Source organism: Orbicella franksi, chromosome 2, assembly GCF_964199315.1.
Source record: "Orbicella franksi chromosome 2, jaOrbFran1.1, whole genome shotgun sequence".
NCBI classification, from domain to species: Eukaryota; Metazoa; Cnidaria; class Anthozoa; order Scleractinia; family Merulinidae; genus Orbicella; species Orbicella franksi.
In genome coordinates, this window is record NC_138146.1 from 27,361,091 (window position 1) to 27,382,805 (window position 21,715).

A 21,715-nucleotide genomic window follows, 5' to 3' on the forward strand; every position below is an offset into this window, starting at 1 on the left:
CCACATTTTCTATTACAAGTCAGCGTTTCGCTTGAGTGTAATTAACGATATGCACACAGTAGCTGAGGTAATTTATCACTCCTTCTAAATGGCACAACAAACCTTTTTTTTTTGTATCTTTCTCTGCATTATTTGAGTGCTGCATTTAAGTTCTGATAAATGTTATTTTCTTGGCCCTGATTCGATGATTCTAAATATTATCAATGATACAATATACGGTATAAACTATATGTATGTTATTGAATCTCATCGAGAAGGAGGTGCGTGGATGTTTAATTTATATAAATTAATCGGAACGCTTAACTGTTATTTCATCTGTTTTAGTTATATTAGAAAGAAAACTGCTTGTTGATTGTGTATTCATTCATTCTCCCAGATTATTAACGACATAAATTTGCTACATTGTATAATCTCATCTTTCTGCACTTGCATGCAAAGAATTAAATCTTCTAACCTAAATTATAAGGCATTAGAATGTTTAATATAGAGATTTATCCAAGCCTAAAAGAAGAGCTCCTGGGCCAGGTTGTTCAAAGCACGATGAAGCTAACCCAGGATAAGCGAGAATTTTGATTTGAGTGTTGTAACTTTGTATTGAGGTTTTCTGTATAATTATAATTTGTTTGTCCTTCTGTTTTGAGTTTGAATAATCTCAAACTAGACAAAACAAAAGCAGTGAACAACCTTTGTATAAAAGAAATATTTATACTTCGGTTAACTTTTAATCCTGAGTCAGCATTAAATGGAATTACTGTAAATAATGTAGTTAAATTTTAGTCTCTTTTTATTGTAAATATCAAATTTAGGTTTTTAAATTTTATAATTTATTTTATTTATTTTATGTGTCCCCTATTAGTAGAGGGTTTATTATCCTCGGCTAGAATGTATTTGACACATTAATAAAGTTAAAAAAAAAAAAAAATGGTCAGCAAACGACCAGGCCCTGATTAAAAGTTAACCTGACATCAGCCCACGATCCAATTGAAACCCAGTACTTGGTCAGCGGTCAACTTAAAAAAAACACATGTAACCTCGATGAGCGCTAAACTTGAGCCTGCAATACAGCCATGTGATACTGGTCAGCAGATACCTTGTTTTGACAGGTGTCAATTGACCATAACGTGGCTATCCAGTATCAAAGAAGGACACTATAAACCAAGGCTGCATGTGCTATTAGCTGGAATATGGCCACCATCCTACGTGACTCCGTCATCCCTATCATCGTTATCATCACTGGTGTCATGCATATGCACCCACAAGTAACACTGCTAGCCATAACCATGAGAAAATCAATTTAAGGGTGTCTTTTTCTCTCTTCATGTTTCCTTCATGAGTATGGTGCTTGGCTCTGGAACTCTGCTGTAAATGGTGGCTGAGTATGAGTATGGTGCTGGCCTCTGGAGCTGTGCTATAAGTGGTGGCTAATTTTCAGTTTCATTTGAATATTTGTTTAAATGCCAGTAAACTTATCCATTTCCCTGATGTTCTTTACGAGTGCACAGAATAATGTGGGGAGGGGGGCACTCCCAGAAAAAATTGGTGGGGGTTTTCTGCCCACTTCCCAAAATCCTTACCCTATTTATAACCAAAATCTGCGATTTTCCCCACCCTATTTATCACCAGACCAACAATTCAATACTCTATATATGACCGTTGTGGCTGACACAGTTGTCCTAAACATAATTTTTGAAGGGCTTTTGTTAATGGTCCTATCGATAATGATCATGAAAAAGTAGCTGCTTCTAAACAAAATATGTAATTCAAGTCTAGAGTACAAAAACCATACCCTATTTAAGACCAATATGACCAAAATTGATACCCTACATGTATTTATGACTAAAACGGCTGGAAAACCATACCCTTTGGTGCCGCACATACCTACACAGCCCATATAAGGGAGTAACCCCATATGCATTATCCAATCTAGCCTCCAGGCCCCAGTTGTTCAAAGGCTGGATAATTCTATCCACCAGATAAATCACTATTCAGTGGATAAGTGTTAACAAAACAAAGTACGCTATTTGCTGGATAGTGATTTACCAGTGGATAGCGTTATCCACCTTTCGAACAACCTGGGCTACTTGTTTAACTGTGAGACAGCAAAAAGTCCCTGAATTTTGGATAAAGCCGCAAATCAGAGAATTACATTGGAATTCTGTAAATAATTTTGAATGCTAAAAAAAATGACAGAAGTATTTTCCTCTGGGCTTTAGTCGTAAGAAAGTAAAGGGCCAGGGGGGCCTTTTGAACTGACAGATGTCAAAAGATATTTTGCCCAGTGTGGTCCTCTATTTCTTCTCTTAGGGCTATACTGTGCCGTAAGAGAAATTCAAGTGCACTTCTATCGCTCTGAATTATTAAGTTAACAGAGTTAATCATCTGATTTCCAGCTGACATGTACTTCATATTATTTTGACTGAATTTCTTATAAAAATAACAAATGACTGAAACAATTTTTCTTGTGTTTGAAGGGCAAGGAAAAGACAAGACCAATGGCAATAGTGGTCCAGCATTGGAAACACCTCCACACAAACGTACACCTGAAGAGGTAACTTTTAAGCTTGTGTTTGGACCTCACTCTAAAAATGTAAAAAGTTACGATTTCGACAGACAGAGTATGAACACCATGCTATGCTAGTGGATACAGTGTTATGAGAACATACATGTCATATTCACTTGCTATTGTTTTGAAACTTGAATAGCTTCCTGTTCTTGTGGAACTTGGTCATAATGAACTCATTATTTTGTACTTTTATTTATCAAGATGATTACACTGTACATGTAATTCCCCGTAACATAAGGTTTTGTAAGACATTTTTCTATGACATTAAGAGACATTGAAACTTCATTTGGTTGTAACTACATAGCCCAATTTGGTTTTAAAACCAGCTGTTTGATGATCATGAAATTTTGTTACATTATAGTTTTGATTAATTGGTACATGATATCTGATTCTGTTTGCTGTTTTGTACAAATCAGAGTGGTGGTACAGGGCATGCTTAAAGCACAAAAATAATTAATGGCATTACAGTGAGCCTAAGTAGTGTTCAAGTTTGCTTAAATATCACTCAGACTGAACAGTTGTGTTAACTCTTGATAACCATTACAGACACCACATTGACTCTTACTCATAGTCCTATTTTGTCATTTTGCCTTTTTGTGTTTTAAACACGCCCAGTGATGTACACATTCATTCGATTTTGTTTTAACAAAATTACTCATATGGTAACATGCACGTAGCAAGTTGTGCTCCACTGCACTGGATCCATGCAATTCTATTGGCTTTATATACTCATTTACAGACATGCTTGCTAATTCTTTTACTTCAGCTTGAAGATCTCATCCGTGAAAAGCTATTGACAAGAATTAATGGCTTGCGCCAATCTTTTCGTTCCAATGACCCCATGGGTAAAGGAAATGTATCCAGGTATTTGTCTTTTTCATCCTCTGGTTTTGCGTGTTACCGTATTTAATTTTCTTCTGATATACATGTACTAGAAACTTTTTTCCTCTATTCACAGGGAAGCACTTGTTACAATTCTGTATCATCTGTGTGGCTATCTTACATCTGAACAGATAAATGGTCTTCTAAAGAGGTGATTGTTTATTATGTGATTGTTTATTATTATAATTATCCATGTCATATTAAAATTGTTACTGATGGGTAATTAACCCTATTAATGCATACTGGATTGTATTACCTTACAGTTCATCTAACTTAACAATAGACAAAACTCCAAAGTATTGCGGTCATGGTTTATTATCATTATCATTATCATTATCATTATCATTATCATTGTCATTATCATTATTATCATTATTATTATTATTATTATTATTATTATTATGTGTCTTCTATAGGCTTGGAGTGGATACACAGAGTACAATCTCATTTGATGCCTTTGTCAACTACTTTCAGAATAATGAGGTTGGTGTTAATGTACTGAAAACAACTTTTTAGTTTGAAGTCATATCGTCCTTAATTATTTTGTGCCATTTGTAATAGGCATACAGGTCACTTACTTGAAATGGGTGGGTTGTGAAGTGATACATGTATATCAAACACGAGACAGTATTTCATTGGGATAACCAAATACCGCGAAGAGAGTTGAAAATACAATATGTTACCTGTTACCTGTTACCTAGCTTCTTTGTGCCTCGTGGCACATAAGGCCTCCACAGAATGCCTCCAATTTTCTCTGTTGGCTGCAGCAGCTCTTGCCTCATCCCATGTATGCCATCCCACACTGTTCCTCTCTCTCTCTCAACTGTTCTTCCCCAGGTGGTCTTAGGCCTTCCTCTCTTCCTTTTTCCTTCAGGTGTCCATGATAGGGCTATGTTGGTATGGCTGTTTCTGTTTTGTCGCAGGACATGCCCTATCATCTTCCATCTTCTCCTCTTAACCTCTTCACTAAGGAACTTCGTCTCTGCCTTCTCAAGGAGCTCTCTAGTGGTAACGTGATCTTGCCATTTTATTTTGAGAATCCTCCTGAGGCATTTGTTGTGAAACACATCTATTCGTTGGTCATCTCCCATGTTCATCTTCCATGTCTCACATCCATACAGTAGCACCGGTACAACTAAGGTTTTAAACAGTCCAAGCTTGGTCCTCTTCATGATGTTCCTTGAGTTCCATATTCTTTTGAGTCAGTGGCAAATGTGCCTGTCACCTTGGACAGCCTGTTTTTCAGATCTTTCATTCCTCCTCCCTCCTTACAAATGGTAGCTCCCAGATAATTAAACTCCTCAATTTCGCCGATATCTTACCCATCTACTGCAACCTTGTCCTGATTCTTCCCGTTGATCCTCATCACCTTTGTCTTTCCTTTGTTGATTTTCAGCCTGACCCGTCTTGCTTCCTCATTCATTTTAGTAGTCTTGTTCTGTATATGCTGTTTAGTAGAAGACAAAAGCACCACATCATCTGCAAAATCTAGATCATCGAGTTTAGATGTAAAGTTCCACCTGATTCCATTTTCTCCTTTTCCTACAGTCCTTCTCATAATCCAATCCATAGCTATCAAGAATAGAAATCCAGACATATTGTATCCTTGCTTGACACCTGTTTTGATGTTGAACCACTCACATGCTTCTGCCTGATCTTCTACAGCACAATTGAAGTCTTCAGAACACTTTTACCATCCTTACTATCTTTTTCGGGATTCCATATTTCCGCATAATTAACCATAGACTTTCGCAGTGGATGGAATCAAATGCTTTTTCAAAGTCTATGAAGTTAATATATAAGCTTGCCTGCCACTCGTTTGCTTGTTCAATGATGTTCCTTAATATGAAAATCTGTTCTGTTGTTCCCCTGCCTTTTCTATACCCTGCTTGCTCATTCCTCAGTCTGATATCAACTCCATTCTGTATTCGATCAATCACAATCCGTCCAAGTATTTTGCTGACTACTGAAAGTAGAGTAATTCCCCTCCAGTTCTTACATTCTTTGAGGTTTCCCTTCTTTGGCAATTTGATGATCAACCCTCTTTTCCATTTGTCCGGGATCTTTTCATGTTTCCATACTTTCTCCAGTAGCTGATGCACTTTCGTTGCTGAGAATTCCTTGTGCGCCTTTAACAATTCAGCCGTGATGGAGTCGACGCCTGGAGATTTCCCATTCTTTAAACGCTCAATTGCTGCTTTTACCTCGCCGATTGTTGGTTCAGTCATCGCGATTTCTTCAATCAATTCACCTAGCTCGAACTCACATTCATCTTCCATTGTTATAGAATCTGTTGGTTCTTCTCTGTTCAGTACTTCTCTAAAATGCTCTGTCCATCTTGCCTGCATTTCTTTCAAAAATACAATATGTAGCAGAGTATTTTTGACAAAATTTGAGGTGTTTGAATAGCCGATGAAACTGTCTCGAGTGTTTGATATATCTTTTCAGTCAAAGCAAAAACTAAGGAGTGAACGGAGAGGTAAAATCTTCAAAATCTATGCTAATGAAGACTGGGTATCCAAACCTCCTTCATGCTCGTGATTTTCTTTGTTTTAACTTAATAAATTGTCAATGAGTTTGAGAAATATAAACCTGGATAATGCATGTATTTGTAATGAACTTATTAACTAAAGCCTCTTAATACAAGCTATGCAACATTGAATTGAATTAAATTGAATTGAATTTACATTGGTGTTCATATTCAGTTAGAAGTGGTATTAATATTGTGACAGAAAAACACTCAGTCTGGCAATTTTACAAATTAAGATCATGTTGAAATTAGCTTTTCTTAATATCTTTCTTATGTGCACTCTTTAGGTATATGTTGTAGTTCTTGCTAAGAATGTACCATTACATGCAGAACAACATTACAGAGTGAATTAATATCAGTGAAATGATTTACTTGTACATGTAAATGTTATTAATGTCTCAATCAATATTGTTCTTCAGTCACTCACCAAGGAATGGGTGGATCCAGTGCTCAGACCAACTTCACACTCCAGCAGTCTCATGAACCTTCCGGCTAACAGATTACGTCAAAGGCAGAGAGAAATTGCTTTGGAACAAAAGCAGGCTGCACTTAAACAAGGACGGAAGAAGACTCCACCTAAATTCTTTTCTGCTCTGGAGGTTTTTCCTCAGCTGAAGAGGAGAGCCCAGCAAGGGTGAGATTTTTAGACTATAGATATATCAATGCTCCTCTCTGGTAGTCTTCTTTGCAGCCATTGTTTGAAAATTATGCAGGCAAATGCACAACATTTTTTTTCTTCACTGCTTGGCTTTTCATAAGTCAGAATTTTGAAATTATCTTCCTATTCCCCAACTGGCATTAATGGACCTAAAACTCTTGAAACAACTCCACCTTAAATTGTTGTGAGGGATCAAAAAGAACAATCTGCTTGCCAATCTGAAAAGCCCAAAGTAATTGTGAATGTAATTGAAGGCTTTCGTGCAAAAAGGGCATGTGTAGCATTTTGGGTTGATTTTTATTTTTTGCAGGATCGAGCTAATTTTTGGCAGACTGACTTGTTTTGACATGAAAAGCATCGTTGCATAATTGCTTTTGTTGATTTGCGCTTCGTTTTCGAGAAATAACGTATGCAAAAAATTCAGTTTTTCAAGGGTATCTTTTGGAGATCTTTTGTTGAGCAAAAAACAAAGGAGACCTTTGTTTTGCTAAATGATGAAGTCACCGAAGGGTGGTATTTGCCACTAGTTTTATTATTTATATAATTATGCAATTCTCTTACTGTTGGTTCATTAGCACAAGCGGATAAGGCGCTGAACAGGCTGCATCCAAGTTTGTTTTGTCGTGACACCAGTTCGATACGAGGTTGGTCGATTTTTTTTCCGGTCTATTTCTCTACTTCTTTCAAAAATCAAAACATCTATCTAAAAAAATCGTGCTGTCGAAGCCACTTAATGTAACCGTTTAAGTCCGTGCTGCGTCAAAATCCACCTTCAAAGGATTTGCTCCAAAAGATGCCACTCGGAAAACTGAGTTTTTTTGCATATGTTATTTCTAAAAATGAAGCGCAAATCAGCAAAAACAATTATGCAATGATGCTTTTCATGTCAAAACAAGTCAGTCTGCCAAAAATTAGCTCGATCCTGCAAAAAATAAAAATCGACCCAAAATGCTACATATGCCCTTTTTGCACGAGAGCCTTCAATATTATTGTTAATGAGAGGTGCTAAAATTCTCTTCTGCCTCAATTTGATACACTACAGTACCTGAGTTTTATGTATGTGTGTTTGCACTTAAGTCATGTGTACTCTATGTACAGTGTAGATGCCACCTACACGACATTTACATGTGGTACAAGTACACTGTATGTCATTCACAGCTTTTATCACAATATATAATATATCTTCTCTACTGATCTACATGTAGTAAAGAGACAAACCATTATTTCAAGTGTAAAAATAACTGTTGCCATGTTGGCATTGTAAAATATTAATAAAACTACATAATTATTTATATTTAAAATTGCATTTACAGCTACTGCTATTTACGTGTACATGTATATATAATCAAAATTTTCAGGATACTAGGATTTTACACTGTTAAGGATCTGGATATATTCTTTTTTCAGGAGGTTGGCATATGCAAAAATACTTCCTCCATCTTGCTTTGATGTTGATGGCATGGTGCTTAAGCCCCAATTGAGGACTGCTCTACATGTTTTAGGCTACCAGATGTATGAAGAAGAATTTGATAAAGTCTGGGACAGGTGAGTGCATGTTTGCATTCACTGTACAAATACGTAGAGGAGGTTGCATCACAGGAGTGTTGTTTGTGCAGAGAATTAGGTAATATAGCATCACTGGCACACAAATGCATGGAGATTGAGATATAACTATAAAGCATGTTCAGGACCTAATGCATTATGATTTATCTAGTTGAAACTGAAGATTCCTTTGCACTAGTTCCCGTATTACACAAAAACTACTGTTATTTTCAAAAGCATAGTGCAACTGTCTGCTTCCGTGGACATACATTGTACTATTTGACTGTTGATCATGACTCACTCTAGAGGTACATGTAGTAAATGGTACTTAGAAAAGGTCAGAATATCATTGTACCTAGCAAACTTCTGATCTGATCTTGAAGTCTTGAATGACATTGAGATCTTTCACAAAGTCTTGTTTTGGTTTTGGTTTTGGTTTAATTTGGAGAATATATTGAATAATTGTTATATCATAGTCCTGGAGTTTGATTTTACCATTGTCATCCTGTTCTCTGAGAGGCTGGTATGTACATTGCAACTAAAAACACGTTTTTTAACTGCTATCACGTGTAATTTCACATATTTGATTAATGTGCATGTATTGTTAACTTGGGCTCCCACTGAGCTGTATTGTATATGTGCCACTCTTGACCCTCTTTGTTTTGTTTTGCTGCACTAACAGTAGATCTTTTACTATTGCTTGTATAGTTGTCATGTTGCATGTCTTAATCAGTCAGAAGTCATTAGCTTTACTTTTAAATTGACTTCAGCCTGTAATTGTGAACTTTTTTTCCTTTTCTCTTTTTTTTTGTAGATTTGATAGAACTGGTCTTGGAGCTGTGGATTCTGTGTGTTTTTTCAGAACACTTGGGTTAAACCCCTTCTATGGTAATAACATTATATTTTCACTGTTGTAGAGCTATCAGTTATGGCTACTGTAGCAATTGTTTCTGTAGTACATGTAACTGTAATTAAAAATGAAAAGGAATTTGGCATTGTTGAGATGGTAAGGTTCAATGTTTTTTGTATGGTTTTATTTTAGGACATCCTAAGAACGTCAAACAACGTTCCAAATCTAAACCTGAGGAGGAAGAAGAAATTCCTGCTGAGAAAGAAAAAGATGTTGAACAAGAGCTTAAACCTCCTTCACATTCAGGCCATGAAAAAGACCAGCAGCTGACAAAAGAGAGTGTCACTGCACTGGAGAATGTTATGACCTTGTTTTCTGCAAAGGTGAGATGAGAATAAATCAACTCATGGTGAATTCACCCTGCCTTCATACTCCAGACTGAGACATGTCGGTACTTACAGGTAGTAATATTATTTTTGTTAATAATCTTTCAGTTCAAAGAAGGCTACAGCCGAGTGCTCAGTTCATTCCGCAAGTATGATCCTGAGGATACTGGGCAGGTACCTTGCAGTTAATTGTGTAGACATTGATTTTATCCTTTAACTCTATTTGGCTCTTGGATTGTAATTGACTTACTGTACAGTGGGAAGCTGCCTTACAGCCATCCCATTCATGCGGCCACCTCGTTATTACGGCCACTTTATTCTGGCCTGGAAAAAGGTCCAGTCAGTAATATTCTTATTTAATGAACCACCGAAATATTGCAACCAATTAATATGCCGGATTTTTGTGGCCTTTTGGTGCCTGGATTACTGGGTTTCCACTGTACTAGTATGTATTGTTACATGACTGTATGTTGTTTCTTCAGATAAGCAAGGCTGACTTCCGTAAAGCATTGTCTGAGTATCATCTGCAGCTTGGGCCAGTTGAAGCTGAGCACTTCCTCCAAAGGTAAGCATTATTGTTCATAAAGGTTTAGGACGAGCAAAACGAAATAAATTGTTCTTCTTAGTATTTATACCCCAGTCTGCAGCAACATATACTGTACACAAACATAAAACATTTAATTAAGCTGTAAGATTAATTGTAGAGTTTACCATTTTGAACTTTCCACTTTACTGAACATGACTAGAAAAATAAAGTATAAACGTTTTTTGACATTTTATTCGTTTGCATGTATAGCATATCGATCATGTTTTTAAACACTGTTTTTACAATGTAGTTCCCATCAGTCCCCTTCTAGCAGATTAAACTAGTCTGCTTTACGAGACTTGCGTTTTATCGAACGGGTCCTTACAACTTGTTCTTTGCTCCCTTACATGGTACAGTCTAAAAAGTGTAAGAAGACCTCAGATAGGCTCCAGGACACCTAAATTTTTACAGCTACGTGTAACTAAGACTTGCTTTTGTTTATCTTCCTGTAGGTGTGGCATGCGAGATTATAACATGGTGCCTTACAAGAAGCTTATGGACTTTTATTTGGATCGATCAGAGGAAGGAAAGTTACAAGCCGTGCTTGAGGACCCAAAGCACAGGTAGAGAACAGTACCTAGTGCTTAGATATTAGACCTTATATTTATGACAAGTTGGCTGTAGCAGAGAAATTTTGGTTCCTTCCTGGAGAGGATCGATGGCACTTGTTAATTTGCAACAGCGTACACTTTTGGTATGCGCAGAAAGACTCATGCCAACTCCAACCTGGGGCCTGTTTCTCGAAAGCTCCCGTAAATACCGGGCCCGATAACTTACCGGGGCGGTTAACGGGAAACTTTACCGGGCCCGAAATAGCGTTTCTCGAAGCACCCGTAAATTTTCCCGGTACTTACCGGACCCGATAAAATAGCGGGTTGTTACCAATCTCTAGCGCGATCGAGAGAAGGAGAAACACTTGGGACTATACGTACACATTCGATTCTGATCGATTCTGTTGTCGTTGCGACTGTGATGCTTTTTGAAGAACAGTGCAAAGTTTAACTTCGAAGTTATCGTTGTGTCAAAGGAGAGCAACTGAGAGAGATCGTCATTTTGCATGGTCATATTATTTGAAAGTGATGATCAATTGCCTTTTGTAGCTCGATTCGAAGACTTCGATCGACAATCTCGCTCTTTTCTAGGAGTGTTGTCTTTTTCCGTGATTCATTCTAATTCAAAATATTCACTGAGCAATCAAACAAGATCACTTATTTCAGCAATTTATACTGATAAGAATTTCGCTTAAGTAAGTGTACAGAATATTTGGAATAAGGAAGGATCTTACTAAAATTTTTAGGCGTGATTTAATCGTTTTCTCCGGCAAACATCAAGCGTAATTTTTACTGATCCCAAATCAACTGTTCTTGCATAAAGCAAGCTAAGATCAATAGAAATGCGACTGAAACAATTATGTGATTGGGGAGAATAATTTTAATGTTCTTTATTCTCGTTAATCTATCGTGAGTACAGTACGCTTCTTCGTGTTTCATCTGGCTAGAAATGCTATAACCAACATTTGTCAGCATTTGTGCACCGCGCCTAATGCGATTCTTCGCGATCGCTCTATTATGTTTACTTTTTGTAGAATGTCTGTTTTCTAATTTCCTTCTCCAAAAATAGTAAAAAAATAAATAAATAAAAAAAAAATCTGCAATTAAAACACAGGAAACAGGTTTGGCTTGCAGTAAGATCAGGTTTGCGTGACAGGAACCCATTTTGATGTTCATACAAAGAAGCCTTTTCAAAAACGCGCAGCGAGTGATTGGCGTTTACATGACAGTGTTTATCGGTTCATTAATTTGTTTTCCCGCCGTTTGTTAGTTTTGAAAAACAATAAAATAGAACTTCACAGTTATATAGCGCTTCCATGCAAACGCCTTCAAACTGTAAAAAAAAAAACAACAACAACAATTATATTTACCTATATTTCCGGAGCCAGCGGGCAGCTTCTCTCCTCAAGCCCCTCAACGAGTCACTCTATTCTTGTTCATGAAAGCCGAAATCGTTCAATGACTCCGCAGTCAGCCATATCGGCTAGAAAGGGGCGTCTTTGATAAGACCGTGAAACAAAAAAGTCCGCCCCCGGCCGCCATTTTGTTTGGTTTTGCAACATTTGTGACTTCCCGGTAACTTTACGGGAGGTCACGACCTCCCGTAAATTACCGGGCAAGTTACCGGAAAAATTAACGGAAGGTAACGGGAGCTTCGAGAAACACCCGAAGAGTTTACGGGGACTTACCGGGTGATTTACCGGGCCCGAAAATTTACCGGGTCTTTCGAGAAACGGGTCCCTGGGTCCGTTTCTCGAAGGTCCCGAAAAGTTTTCGCACCCGGAAAGCCATAGCAAAATCTCAAACCTGATGATTACAGAGCTGTTTTATTAGCATATTCTCAATATGAACAGAGGTTCCCTTCATAGCACAAGTTTCAGGTGTACACACCTCTCTGTTTTTAGATACAGATTAACTAAAAATGGCTTTGCGGGCCCGAAAAGTTTTCGGGGCATTTGAGAAACGGGCCCCCGATCTAGTGCGCATAGTGTGATCGTCTGAGTGATGGTAGTTCTGAAAAGAACTGCTGTTTGTGACTGACTTTTGGACAACCTGAGTGGAGGGTATCTTGATATTAAGTCGGTCTGTTTGAGGCCCGTGTTTTAGTTTTGTTTATGTCGTGAATAAGTTGTAACAGCAAAATAAGATTTCATCTTCTAACTAACAGTTTGGTAATTATTAGTTTAGTTGACAGCTAACGTAATTTCGTAGACAACAGCACTACTAGTCGGTGTGGATCCCGCCGGGGCCTTGATGACCCTACACAAGCAGACCTTCTGACGCGAGGGATGAATAACAATTTAGTGCTATCTTAATAACAGACAAACCTTGTTGTGCTCGGCTCGTATGCTATCACCCCACAATGTATTTACTGAAACATTTTTTTTTTGTCAATTTAAACACAGGTTCAATCGCAGCAGGGACTCAGCTATTGGCAACACAACTGCATTCGATGCAGAGGCCCGGTTACTGGATCTACTACAAGCAGACTTTTTAGCCTTGCTAGGAGCATTCAAGTAAGAAATCTCAACCTGACGTATTGGACTAACTAATGTAATTAAGTTTAACTTATTTTCGCTAGTTGAACGCAAGAAACCAAAAGACCTTCTTATGGTACTCTCTCGCTCTGTCTTGTTATTCTCAACTGGACACTTGTTCCGGTTTATTAGCCTGAGAATTTGGAAACGATAATCTCTGGACTACTGCGGCCATATAACACTTTCACTTTAACTCTGTAATTCGTGTAAGTACGGAGAAAGGTCTTGACTTGTATTTTTTTTTTTTTTTTTTCACTTTTTGTTTTGTTTATCATCTATTAAGAGATCTCCAAAAGACACCACCAGTAGAGAACTTAGTCGTTTCTTTTTCTTTTCTTTTTTAAGAAACCGTTTTTTTTTTCTTGGAATCGAAGCGCAAACCATCGAAAAAATACGAGCAGTGTTCACCACAATCAAGGCCACATGCAAAATTCAGAATTTTCTGCGCAAATTTACTTTTTTTTCTTTTAGCAAAAATCGCTTCAATCGTGGGTTATTGTATTGTGCTGTAATGTAAAATGTTCATGTACATGTATACTGAATATGAAACTGTGGGTTTGGAAAAGTATGACACTCTGTCGAAACTATTAACAGAGATATTTTTAATGCGTACACCATAGCCATCCATTTAGCGTAACCTAATTCTGATCACTGTGTTGTTTATTGTTGCAGACAGCTTGACAGAGATAATTTAGGGGTTGTTAAGCGGTACCAGTTTAAAGATTTGTTAGAAGCTCGCTTTAAAATGAAGGTTAGCGACGAGGAGTTAGCGTCAGTGGTACGTCCTTTACTGGAAGACTCCAACCTTAGTCTGATTCCTTACGCTCGGTTTCTTGAGCTCTTCAGTTCACCAAGGTACGTTATTGTTATTAGGCTTGGCATTCCGATCAGCCAATGTAAACCTGAGCGTGAAAATCCCAGTAAATCTTACGCCCTCTCGTAGCAATGAAGCCTAGTTATGCTACGGGATTTTGGAGGAAGCGAGCAAACGATCATTACTTGTCCAGCGAAACGTTGGAATAAACTGTTGTAAGACGGCGCGACTAAATGATCAGACAGGTTCATACAACACGATACTGGATGAAAATATTTCGTCGCTTAGTCGGGGTTTCCTTGACTGTTAGATTCCACAGTTGTTGTTGTTGTTGTTGTTTTCTGAGAACAACCTGCGCATTTTTGTATTACCATGGCGCCAGGCAACTTTCTGAATTGTACTCAATTATGGAAACGTGGTAATAGAAAAATAATCTCTATGAAGAAAATTCTACATTTGCACAGCAAATGGTTTTATGGTTATGAAGGCAAACTGGTCGCGTGGTTTGATGTTTAACTCTCCAACTTGTCTCTACAGAGAAAACAAGGAGGTTTCTATCGGTGCAAAAGTACCGAGCCCGCCAGCAGGCAGCGGCAGACCTGCTACTTCACCTAAGGAAATGAGTTCCCCGAGAAGACCTGCGTCGCGAAAGGGACTGGAAAGGAGCGCTACACAAACAGAGATAATCAAGAAAGAATCCCAACCCAGGAGTGTTCATTTGGTTAGTAAATAGACTGCTGTGAAAAACTTGTACTGAGTGTTGTTGTACATGTGTGTTTAGTTTTGATATTTCCTGGTGACATACCACACAGGGATTAATTGACTAGTGATTGTCATGCGTGAGTGGTATTTTAAGGAACGAAAGGAGTACAAAATGCATGGAATCTTTTTGGAATTGTGCATGAACAGTTCGTGTCGTGTTGGTATTGAAGCGCTCTCTATCCTCACTAAACCATCGGCAAAAAAGATCCCTGTTGTAAATTGAGATTTTTATGAACATGCGTTTTAACATAGCGTGGCAATAATGTGTGCGTAATTTTATCCTTGCAGTTGTTTGGTTTAATTCGGGAGCTGCTTACCGATAAATTCCAACTCATTCACAAGGTTTGTTTGTTTAAATTTTATTTGCATTGTGTTGAGATTATTTTTACTGTTTTAGTTTTCAGTATGATGGTTTTAAGGAACGTGTTTTTTCTTCTTCTTTTTAGGCCTTTCAAGGGATGGATCAACTTAGAAAAGGATATTTATCGAAAGGAATGTTTTTACGGTTGTTCGAAAGGTAAATACGTACCACAAACTCATGTGTATGTACTTACGCCGTTCTCGTTGGTTACAGTATGTACCTACATCATGTATTGCATGAATTATCTGAATGCGAGGTCCACACTGGCCCGATGTAGTAACTTTGATACGGTGGTCTAGTATGTAACTGGTGGTCTTGTGAAAATCAGCCATGCCCCTCAGTGATATGAGTTTCTATAAAACCCCAAGATGAAAAACACATTTGTGCTTCTTTTGTCTTTGTTGAAAAGATTTAACATTTTAGCTGCCTTCAGTTAAAGGTAGCCTACATGGAAATACAGACGTCCACTGTTTCATTTGGTTCAAGCGGAAACGTCTCTTCGAATAGGCAATACATTTGTTCTGTGCACGCGCATGTCTGACTTCTGACTGTACCGTTCAATTTTTCAGATACGAACTCAAATTAACATCACCAGAAGTTGATTTACTTTGGTCCAAGTTACCAATTGAAAAGGATGGCACTGTCAGCTTCGAAGAACTAGTGCAGTACTGTTTCCTGAATTTCAACGTGGCTGCGCCTGGCGGAGAGGAGGCTGGATCTGGTAAGTTACTGCCGTGGAAACATTTTTCTTGTGACATACTGAGCACACTTCGTGTACAGTGTACACGATGTCCAGTTAAATCACATTTTCACCCAAAGCAGAATAATATAAAAGTAAGATTGAGGAACAATTCTGTCTAGAAACCCTCTGTATTCTTAGACTTACCACAAGTCAACTTCTCTTTAGTGGTGAACATGAGTCTTCTTAGTGCGGAACATGAGTGACGGATTCAAGGTTCCTTGGTCGTTTTCTGCCAGACTTCCAAAATTTGAAAACGCACTGTATGAAAGTCTACTATCTTTGTAGCGGCAACTGTCGAAAGCTCCCCGCACAAGTACACATTTCCAGTTTTGTTTGAAATCGTGGGAAGCGAGAGGCAATAGACCATATTCGTATTCTCGGTATTGGACTGGAACTAGCTTGCAACTGTGGCTAATGCGGGTAGCCTTTTCAAATGCAAATGAAATAAATCCTTTTTTAGTGATATTCCCCCGCATGAGCCTCAATTGCAAGCTAGTTCCAGTCCAATACCAAGAATACGAATATCACTTATTACTAGCGTGGTTTCAAATCTTTGTCGCTCGTGACATTACATAGTTGTAAGTTGTTTATTCAATAGGCCCTTTTCATAAATGGCTGCCAATTATAAATTCTTTTGTAAGTATTAAAATTAGCCTGACTAACCTCGTTTTTGAGTAGATAATTCAAAAGAATTTTTACTCCCAAACGAGTTTAGTGAGGCTAATTTAAATGCACACAAAAGAATTTTAAATTGGCAGCCATTTATGAAAAGGGTCTATATTTACTTTCTCACTAGTATTTCTTGGTTATGAAATGGAGGACGATATGTCATGTACCAGTTACTAAATGCTATACTGTTTTGTTAGGAAATTTGTCTCGTGTCCTGCAAGACTATGCCAAGTCAGTCATACACAATCGATTACAGCCTGTCGCTGAAGAAAAAGAGGCTGAACCTGAGCCCCTTCCCACCCCACCCTCCCTTGTGCCTGACGAAGACCAAGCAGGGTCCCCCACTGAAGATAAAACATCTCTTCCGTCTCTGAAGACGCAAACCAAAACTTCCGTGGAAGTCATTTTAAGGAAGATAAAATCCCAGGTACATCACCTATTGTAATCTATTCACAAACATTCGTGTTTGTCCTATACCGGGAACTGTTTGCATGAAAACTTTTCGAGCAAATGTAAAGACACTTTTTTCATATCATGTTCTAAATTGTCATTATTGCTGACTTGGTGTGCCATAATGTCTAGGTGTGCTCTCAGTGGAGTGAAATTCGGAATGCCTTCATTGCGGTGGATATAGAAGGAGCTGCCACGGTGGATTTCAATGATTTTAAGGTAATTGGAAGCATAAAATGTTCCTCTCTCCGCATTTTACATCGGTCTTTGTGTCCATTATAAGGCAATAGATCAGCTAATGCAAATATTTTGCCTGGGAATTTTGAACGAGGAGAAACGTGATAAGAAATCAGAGTTTAGATACAGTAAGATGGTAAAAGTCTTGTTTCTCGAAAATCGCAGGCAATTTAAAAACACGTTGAGGATACTGCTCGCTTAAAGACTAATTAATATCAATTCGTTTGCCAACAGGGCGTTTTAAGAAGATTTTGCAAGGATATTACACACGAAGAATGCCACAGCCTTTGTTTAAAGTTTGACCGGAGGAAAAACGCCCGGTAAGAACTCTTTTACGGGGATTTTTGTTTCACTACAAAAGTATTGATTAGACAAAGAAACTGTGAATAATACAACTCGCCGTACCTTCTCTTTAGGGTGTGGTACCTGGAATTCCTGAAGCAATTTCTTCCCACAATGCCTGTAAAAATTAACGACCTAGTTCCCATGTCACAGACGTTCAAATATCGGACCAAGGTAAGTTTGGAAATGAGCTAACAGCATAGTACTTTGGGCTTTCGGCCAACGTTAGTACGCCATTTTTCGGTTTTCTGAAATGATGTTGAATTGAATTGAGGTTGACAATATTACATTAGTTTTAATTTTGTTTTATTGTTTTATGATGAGTTTTCATTCGCCGAAGCGGCGTTGTAGGTCACTTATGGCTTTATTTCTCATTTCGAACATAGGCGGCGTGGTCGGACAGCAAAAGAGCTCACGAAGCGCTCGATGCAGTTGTTGGTAAAATTCGAAACCAGGTGAGCTAGCTCTCACGCGAATTAACTAGTAACGTGTGTATGGGACAATTTTGAGGTGCTGACGACCAGTCTGCTTTACGGTTTTCCTTCCTAATTTGGGAAAAGCATTCATTCAGTTATTTCAATGACAAGACAGCGCAATGTTGGTTCACTTGTGCACCTTGATAGGTTGATAATGGTTAGACATTCAAGTCTTCTCGGATAAGGACGATAAACCGTAGGCCCCGTCTCACAGCACTTCACTGATCTGGTTCTTGTGGGACGTTAAAGAACGCATGACACTGTTCGAACAGAGTAGGGGACGTAGAACCCGGTGTCATGGTCTATCTGACTTGTGTCGGTCATTGGTCTGGGGTGGGTAAGGTGAGATCATACATGGACTGAAGTGGCTGCAAAGTGCGCCTTCATATGCTGACGTCCGATCTCACCTCTCTGGTTCCTCCGCAATTCAGCCTCTGGCTGCAAGGGAGGAAATTGGCACCAACTATCTATCTATCTATCTATCTATCTCTATCTATCTATCTATCTATCTATCTATCTATCTATCTATCTATCTATCTATCTATCTAGCTAGCTAGCTAGCTAGCTAGCTAGCTAGCTAGCTAGCTATCTATCTGTCTGTCTGTCTGTCTGTCTGTCTGTCTATCTATCTATTTATCGATCTATCTATCTATCTGTCTGTCTATCTGTCTATCTGTCTGTCTGTCTGTCTATCTGTCGATCTGTTTATCTGTCGATCTGTCTATCTGTCTATCTGTCTGTCTATCTATCTATCTATCTATCTATCTATCTATCTATCTATCTATCTATCCGATAGGCGTCGACGTGCGTAGACCTTTCTTATGGATTCGATATTCGCTGTAGCTGAGTGGTGTAGCAGCGTGTTCCGGTGAAGTTCCAAAAAGATCTCACAACACTCCTTATGCAGAGAGAAAGTTGGGGCAGTTATAACTACAGGCATTGCTTCGTTCTCCTTGCGTTGATTTGATTCATTAATTCTGAGAATATAGTGATAGAATAAGATAAACCCAATATTCCGTGGTTAATAGTTTTATATCTCTTTTGTTTATTTCCTTGAAAATCTATTGCATTGAAAAACCCGATGTAAGTCAATATAAGATCCACTTGCGTTGGTTTGCGTACTTTTTACTAAGCTCTTTATTTCTACAGATGATTTCAGACTTCAAGACACTCAGGAGAGCCTTCAAAAAGTTGGACCAATTGGGCGATGGCTTTGTGTCCGTCACAGATTTCAAGGCTGCCATGAGCAGGTTCAGCTTTCCTTTGAACGAGGAAGATTTCTTTCATATATTTTCAGTCTTTGATGAAAACATGGAGGGAAAAATCTCGTATGTGGATTTCATGAGGCGTTCATTGAGCGAGTAAAGAATGAAAAGCGTAATTAGGGATTTGTTTGATACGTCTTTGTCAGTCCAATTGCGTTTGCTGTTTCAAACACTTCAGCTCCTGTCATATTCACCGCGTTAGAAGAGAGTTGTATGCTGCCGAGAAAGCAGATATGCCACAAACATTGTAAATATATAGCTGCCAATGTACAGTCGTGAAAAGAAAACAATTATTTAGGAATCCCGCAAAATATTCTGGGGGCTCTAAGATTCCGTGATACTGTCAGATGTTCAGCGACGTGATTTATGATACAACAACAACTTTATTTGTACTCAGCTAGAAGCTCTGGTAGATACTTTGACAATACAGCAAGTTTCCCACTCAATTGAATTTTATATAATAAGTCAAACTGTTCTTGTATACTTATGGTCAACTGGAGGACAGACGCATAGATGGCGTCACTAACATTTCTTTTTGTTTCTTTACTATATAAAACAAATAGATTCCATGTTGCAGTGTGTCTGTTCAGTAATTGATCACAGAGAATGTCAAAATGTGGTAAGAACATCAGTGACACACTCGGCTATCGTCGCTATCGCCTCGTGTGCCCCGTTTTTGTTCTTCCCCATTTTGACGTCATCTGTGATCAATTTCTGAACAGACCTACGGCAACAAGGAATCTATCTGTTAAAGTGACGGACCGTATCACCCAGGTCATGACTCTAATCCCGTGAATGTCTTAGTTTATTTGCCGCCTTCCTTGTCAGTCTTAGTACAAGTAATCTGTCTGTTTGATCAGCAGCTGGAGATTTATTGTATGCGTGAGCAGATTGAACGTTTTAGTAATTTCCACGAATGGCTGCCTCAGCGACGCGTGGAAATTAGAAAAAGTCTGATCTGTTCACTAGTGTGAAATGTTTCGAGAAAAAGACCGATTTCCTTCTAATAATACGGCAACCGTAAACACAAGCTTTAATGACGGTACGCGCGGAGCCAAGTTTCGGTTGTTGTTGCTTTGTTTTGTTTTTTCGCGTTTTTGTTTACTGCTGTCTTTTTCATAGGCAGTTTTTTGTTTGTTTAACACGGCAACCTGGTTAAACCTGAAAGTTTTATCTGGGGCACATTCGCTTTCATTGTCAAGAGCTCAACTTCATTGCTCAAATGCGACAGATACGATTTGAATTTAGTTGTTCAGCTATCGATGCAATTAAAGATAAATTGATCCAATCAGAAGCGAGTATTTACGGTAGCATTATTAATTACAATGTCGTCATGCATGGTGGTCAAAATTGCTTTGTAACTGTGTAACTTGCCTGATGTCGTGCTGTTAAGGTCGTCAGTAATCAAATATTCTTGAGCATTTTATCAATATCATGCCCTAATACCAACTTGTACTTGTGTCGGGTGCGGAAAACACCGAGTGTGCTAAAAACGCTTGGTTTCGTCTTTTCTCCTGATTGGTAAATAAACAACAGTATTTTGCTCTGATTGGTTAAGACACATCACACGAATTTGTTTTAACCCATTGCAAGGTTAAGCAAACTCAAAGCCAAGGCAAACTTAACTTTGCCGAGTAATTGAAGACCGCTCGCCGTTATTCATGTTGAGATGACTGGGACGCTATGTAATCTTAAATAGTGTAGTTAGCTGTGTATTTATTCACAGAAGGTAGAATACATAAACTATATCTATAGTAAGTTTTAATGTGCTGATATGAAGGTTTTGGCATTCATCATTGTTATAAATTGTGTGATATTTTAATGGTACTAATTTATTTGTGTAATAAAGGTAATTTAGCATGAAAATTGTTCCTGGTGCATGGAACTTGAGGCATGTTCCCTTCCCTCTCTGATGCTTAAGAAACGTTGGTTAATACTTCAATGATTTAACTGTTGATGCAAAAGTAATAATTATAAACGGAGGCTGATTGGCCACGTTAGACAAGAGAATGGCTTGTAAGCACGAAACAGTGCCGTAATAAGCTTTACGAAGTGTTTGTCAGTGTGAAGAGGAACTTGCCTATAAACTGCCAGACATCAGATATTTTCCCAGAAGTACGAGCTTATACGAAAATTTGGCGATTTCGACAGCTTTTAATTTGGTCACCCCGATCCAGATATACTCACATTGGGTGAATCTTCCAATTTGGTGATGCAGAACCCTGCGTAGCATTCGATTCCGGGGAGCCAGACCAACAAAGAAGAGCACGATAAATTCTTTGATGAAGATTACTTTGTTGTTCAACTCCAACTGAACCGACTGCTACGCAGATTACAGGCCACCTTTCATTTGACGTACTACTGCTCGTATCCAGCAGGACCTTTAACGCAAGAATGAGTTACTGTTTAAATTGAACCAATCACATCTAACAGAAGCATATCACCTATGCTTCTGCATCTAACTGTAATATACAGATTTAGCCTGGTCCGCTTTGCTCAAAACCCGATTAAG

At 38.4% G+C, this 21,715-nt stretch overlaps 1 protein-coding gene across 1 annotated transcript in view; it reads left to right on the plus strand.

Moving 5' to 3' along the window:
• LOC145479018 (EF-hand calcium-binding domain-containing protein 6-like) overlaps window positions 1-21,123 on the plus strand; it is a 22,197-nt gene extending 1,074 nt beyond the window's left edge. Inside the window, exons 2-24 of the mRNA XM_081457256.1 lie at window positions 2,472-2,548; window positions 3,330-3,427; window positions 3,522-3,596; window positions 3,862-3,928; window positions 6,395-6,609; window positions 8,041-8,178; window positions 8,990-9,063; window positions 9,218-9,408; window positions 9,520-9,585; window positions 9,894-9,976; window positions 10,450-10,560; window positions 12,954-13,064; window positions 13,758-13,940; window positions 14,437-14,620; window positions 14,950-15,003; window positions 15,108-15,178; window positions 15,592-15,743; window positions 16,631-16,860; window positions 17,016-17,102; window positions 17,355-17,440; window positions 17,537-17,636; window positions 17,849-17,917; window positions 19,088-21,123. Of these exons, the coding sequence (XP_081313382.1) occupies window positions 2,472-2,548; window positions 3,330-3,427; window positions 3,522-3,596; window positions 3,862-3,928; window positions 6,395-6,609; window positions 8,041-8,178; window positions 8,990-9,063; window positions 9,218-9,408; window positions 9,520-9,585; window positions 9,894-9,976; window positions 10,450-10,560; window positions 12,954-13,064; window positions 13,758-13,940; window positions 14,437-14,620; window positions 14,950-15,003; window positions 15,108-15,178; window positions 15,592-15,743; window positions 16,631-16,860; window positions 17,016-17,102; window positions 17,355-17,440; window positions 17,537-17,636; window positions 17,849-17,917; window positions 19,088-19,303 (2,738 nt within the window). The 3' untranslated portion in view covers window positions 19,304-21,123. The remainder of the gene's footprint in view (window positions 1-2,471; window positions 2,549-3,329; window positions 3,428-3,521; window positions 3,597-3,861; window positions 3,929-6,394; window positions 6,610-8,040; window positions 8,179-8,989; window positions 9,064-9,217; window positions 9,409-9,519; window positions 9,586-9,893; window positions 9,977-10,449; window positions 10,561-12,953; window positions 13,065-13,757; window positions 13,941-14,436; window positions 14,621-14,949; window positions 15,004-15,107; window positions 15,179-15,591; window positions 15,744-16,630; window positions 16,861-17,015; window positions 17,103-17,354; window positions 17,441-17,536; window positions 17,637-17,848; window positions 17,918-19,087) is intronic.
• The last annotated feature ends 592 nt before the right edge of the window (window positions 21,124-21,715 follow it).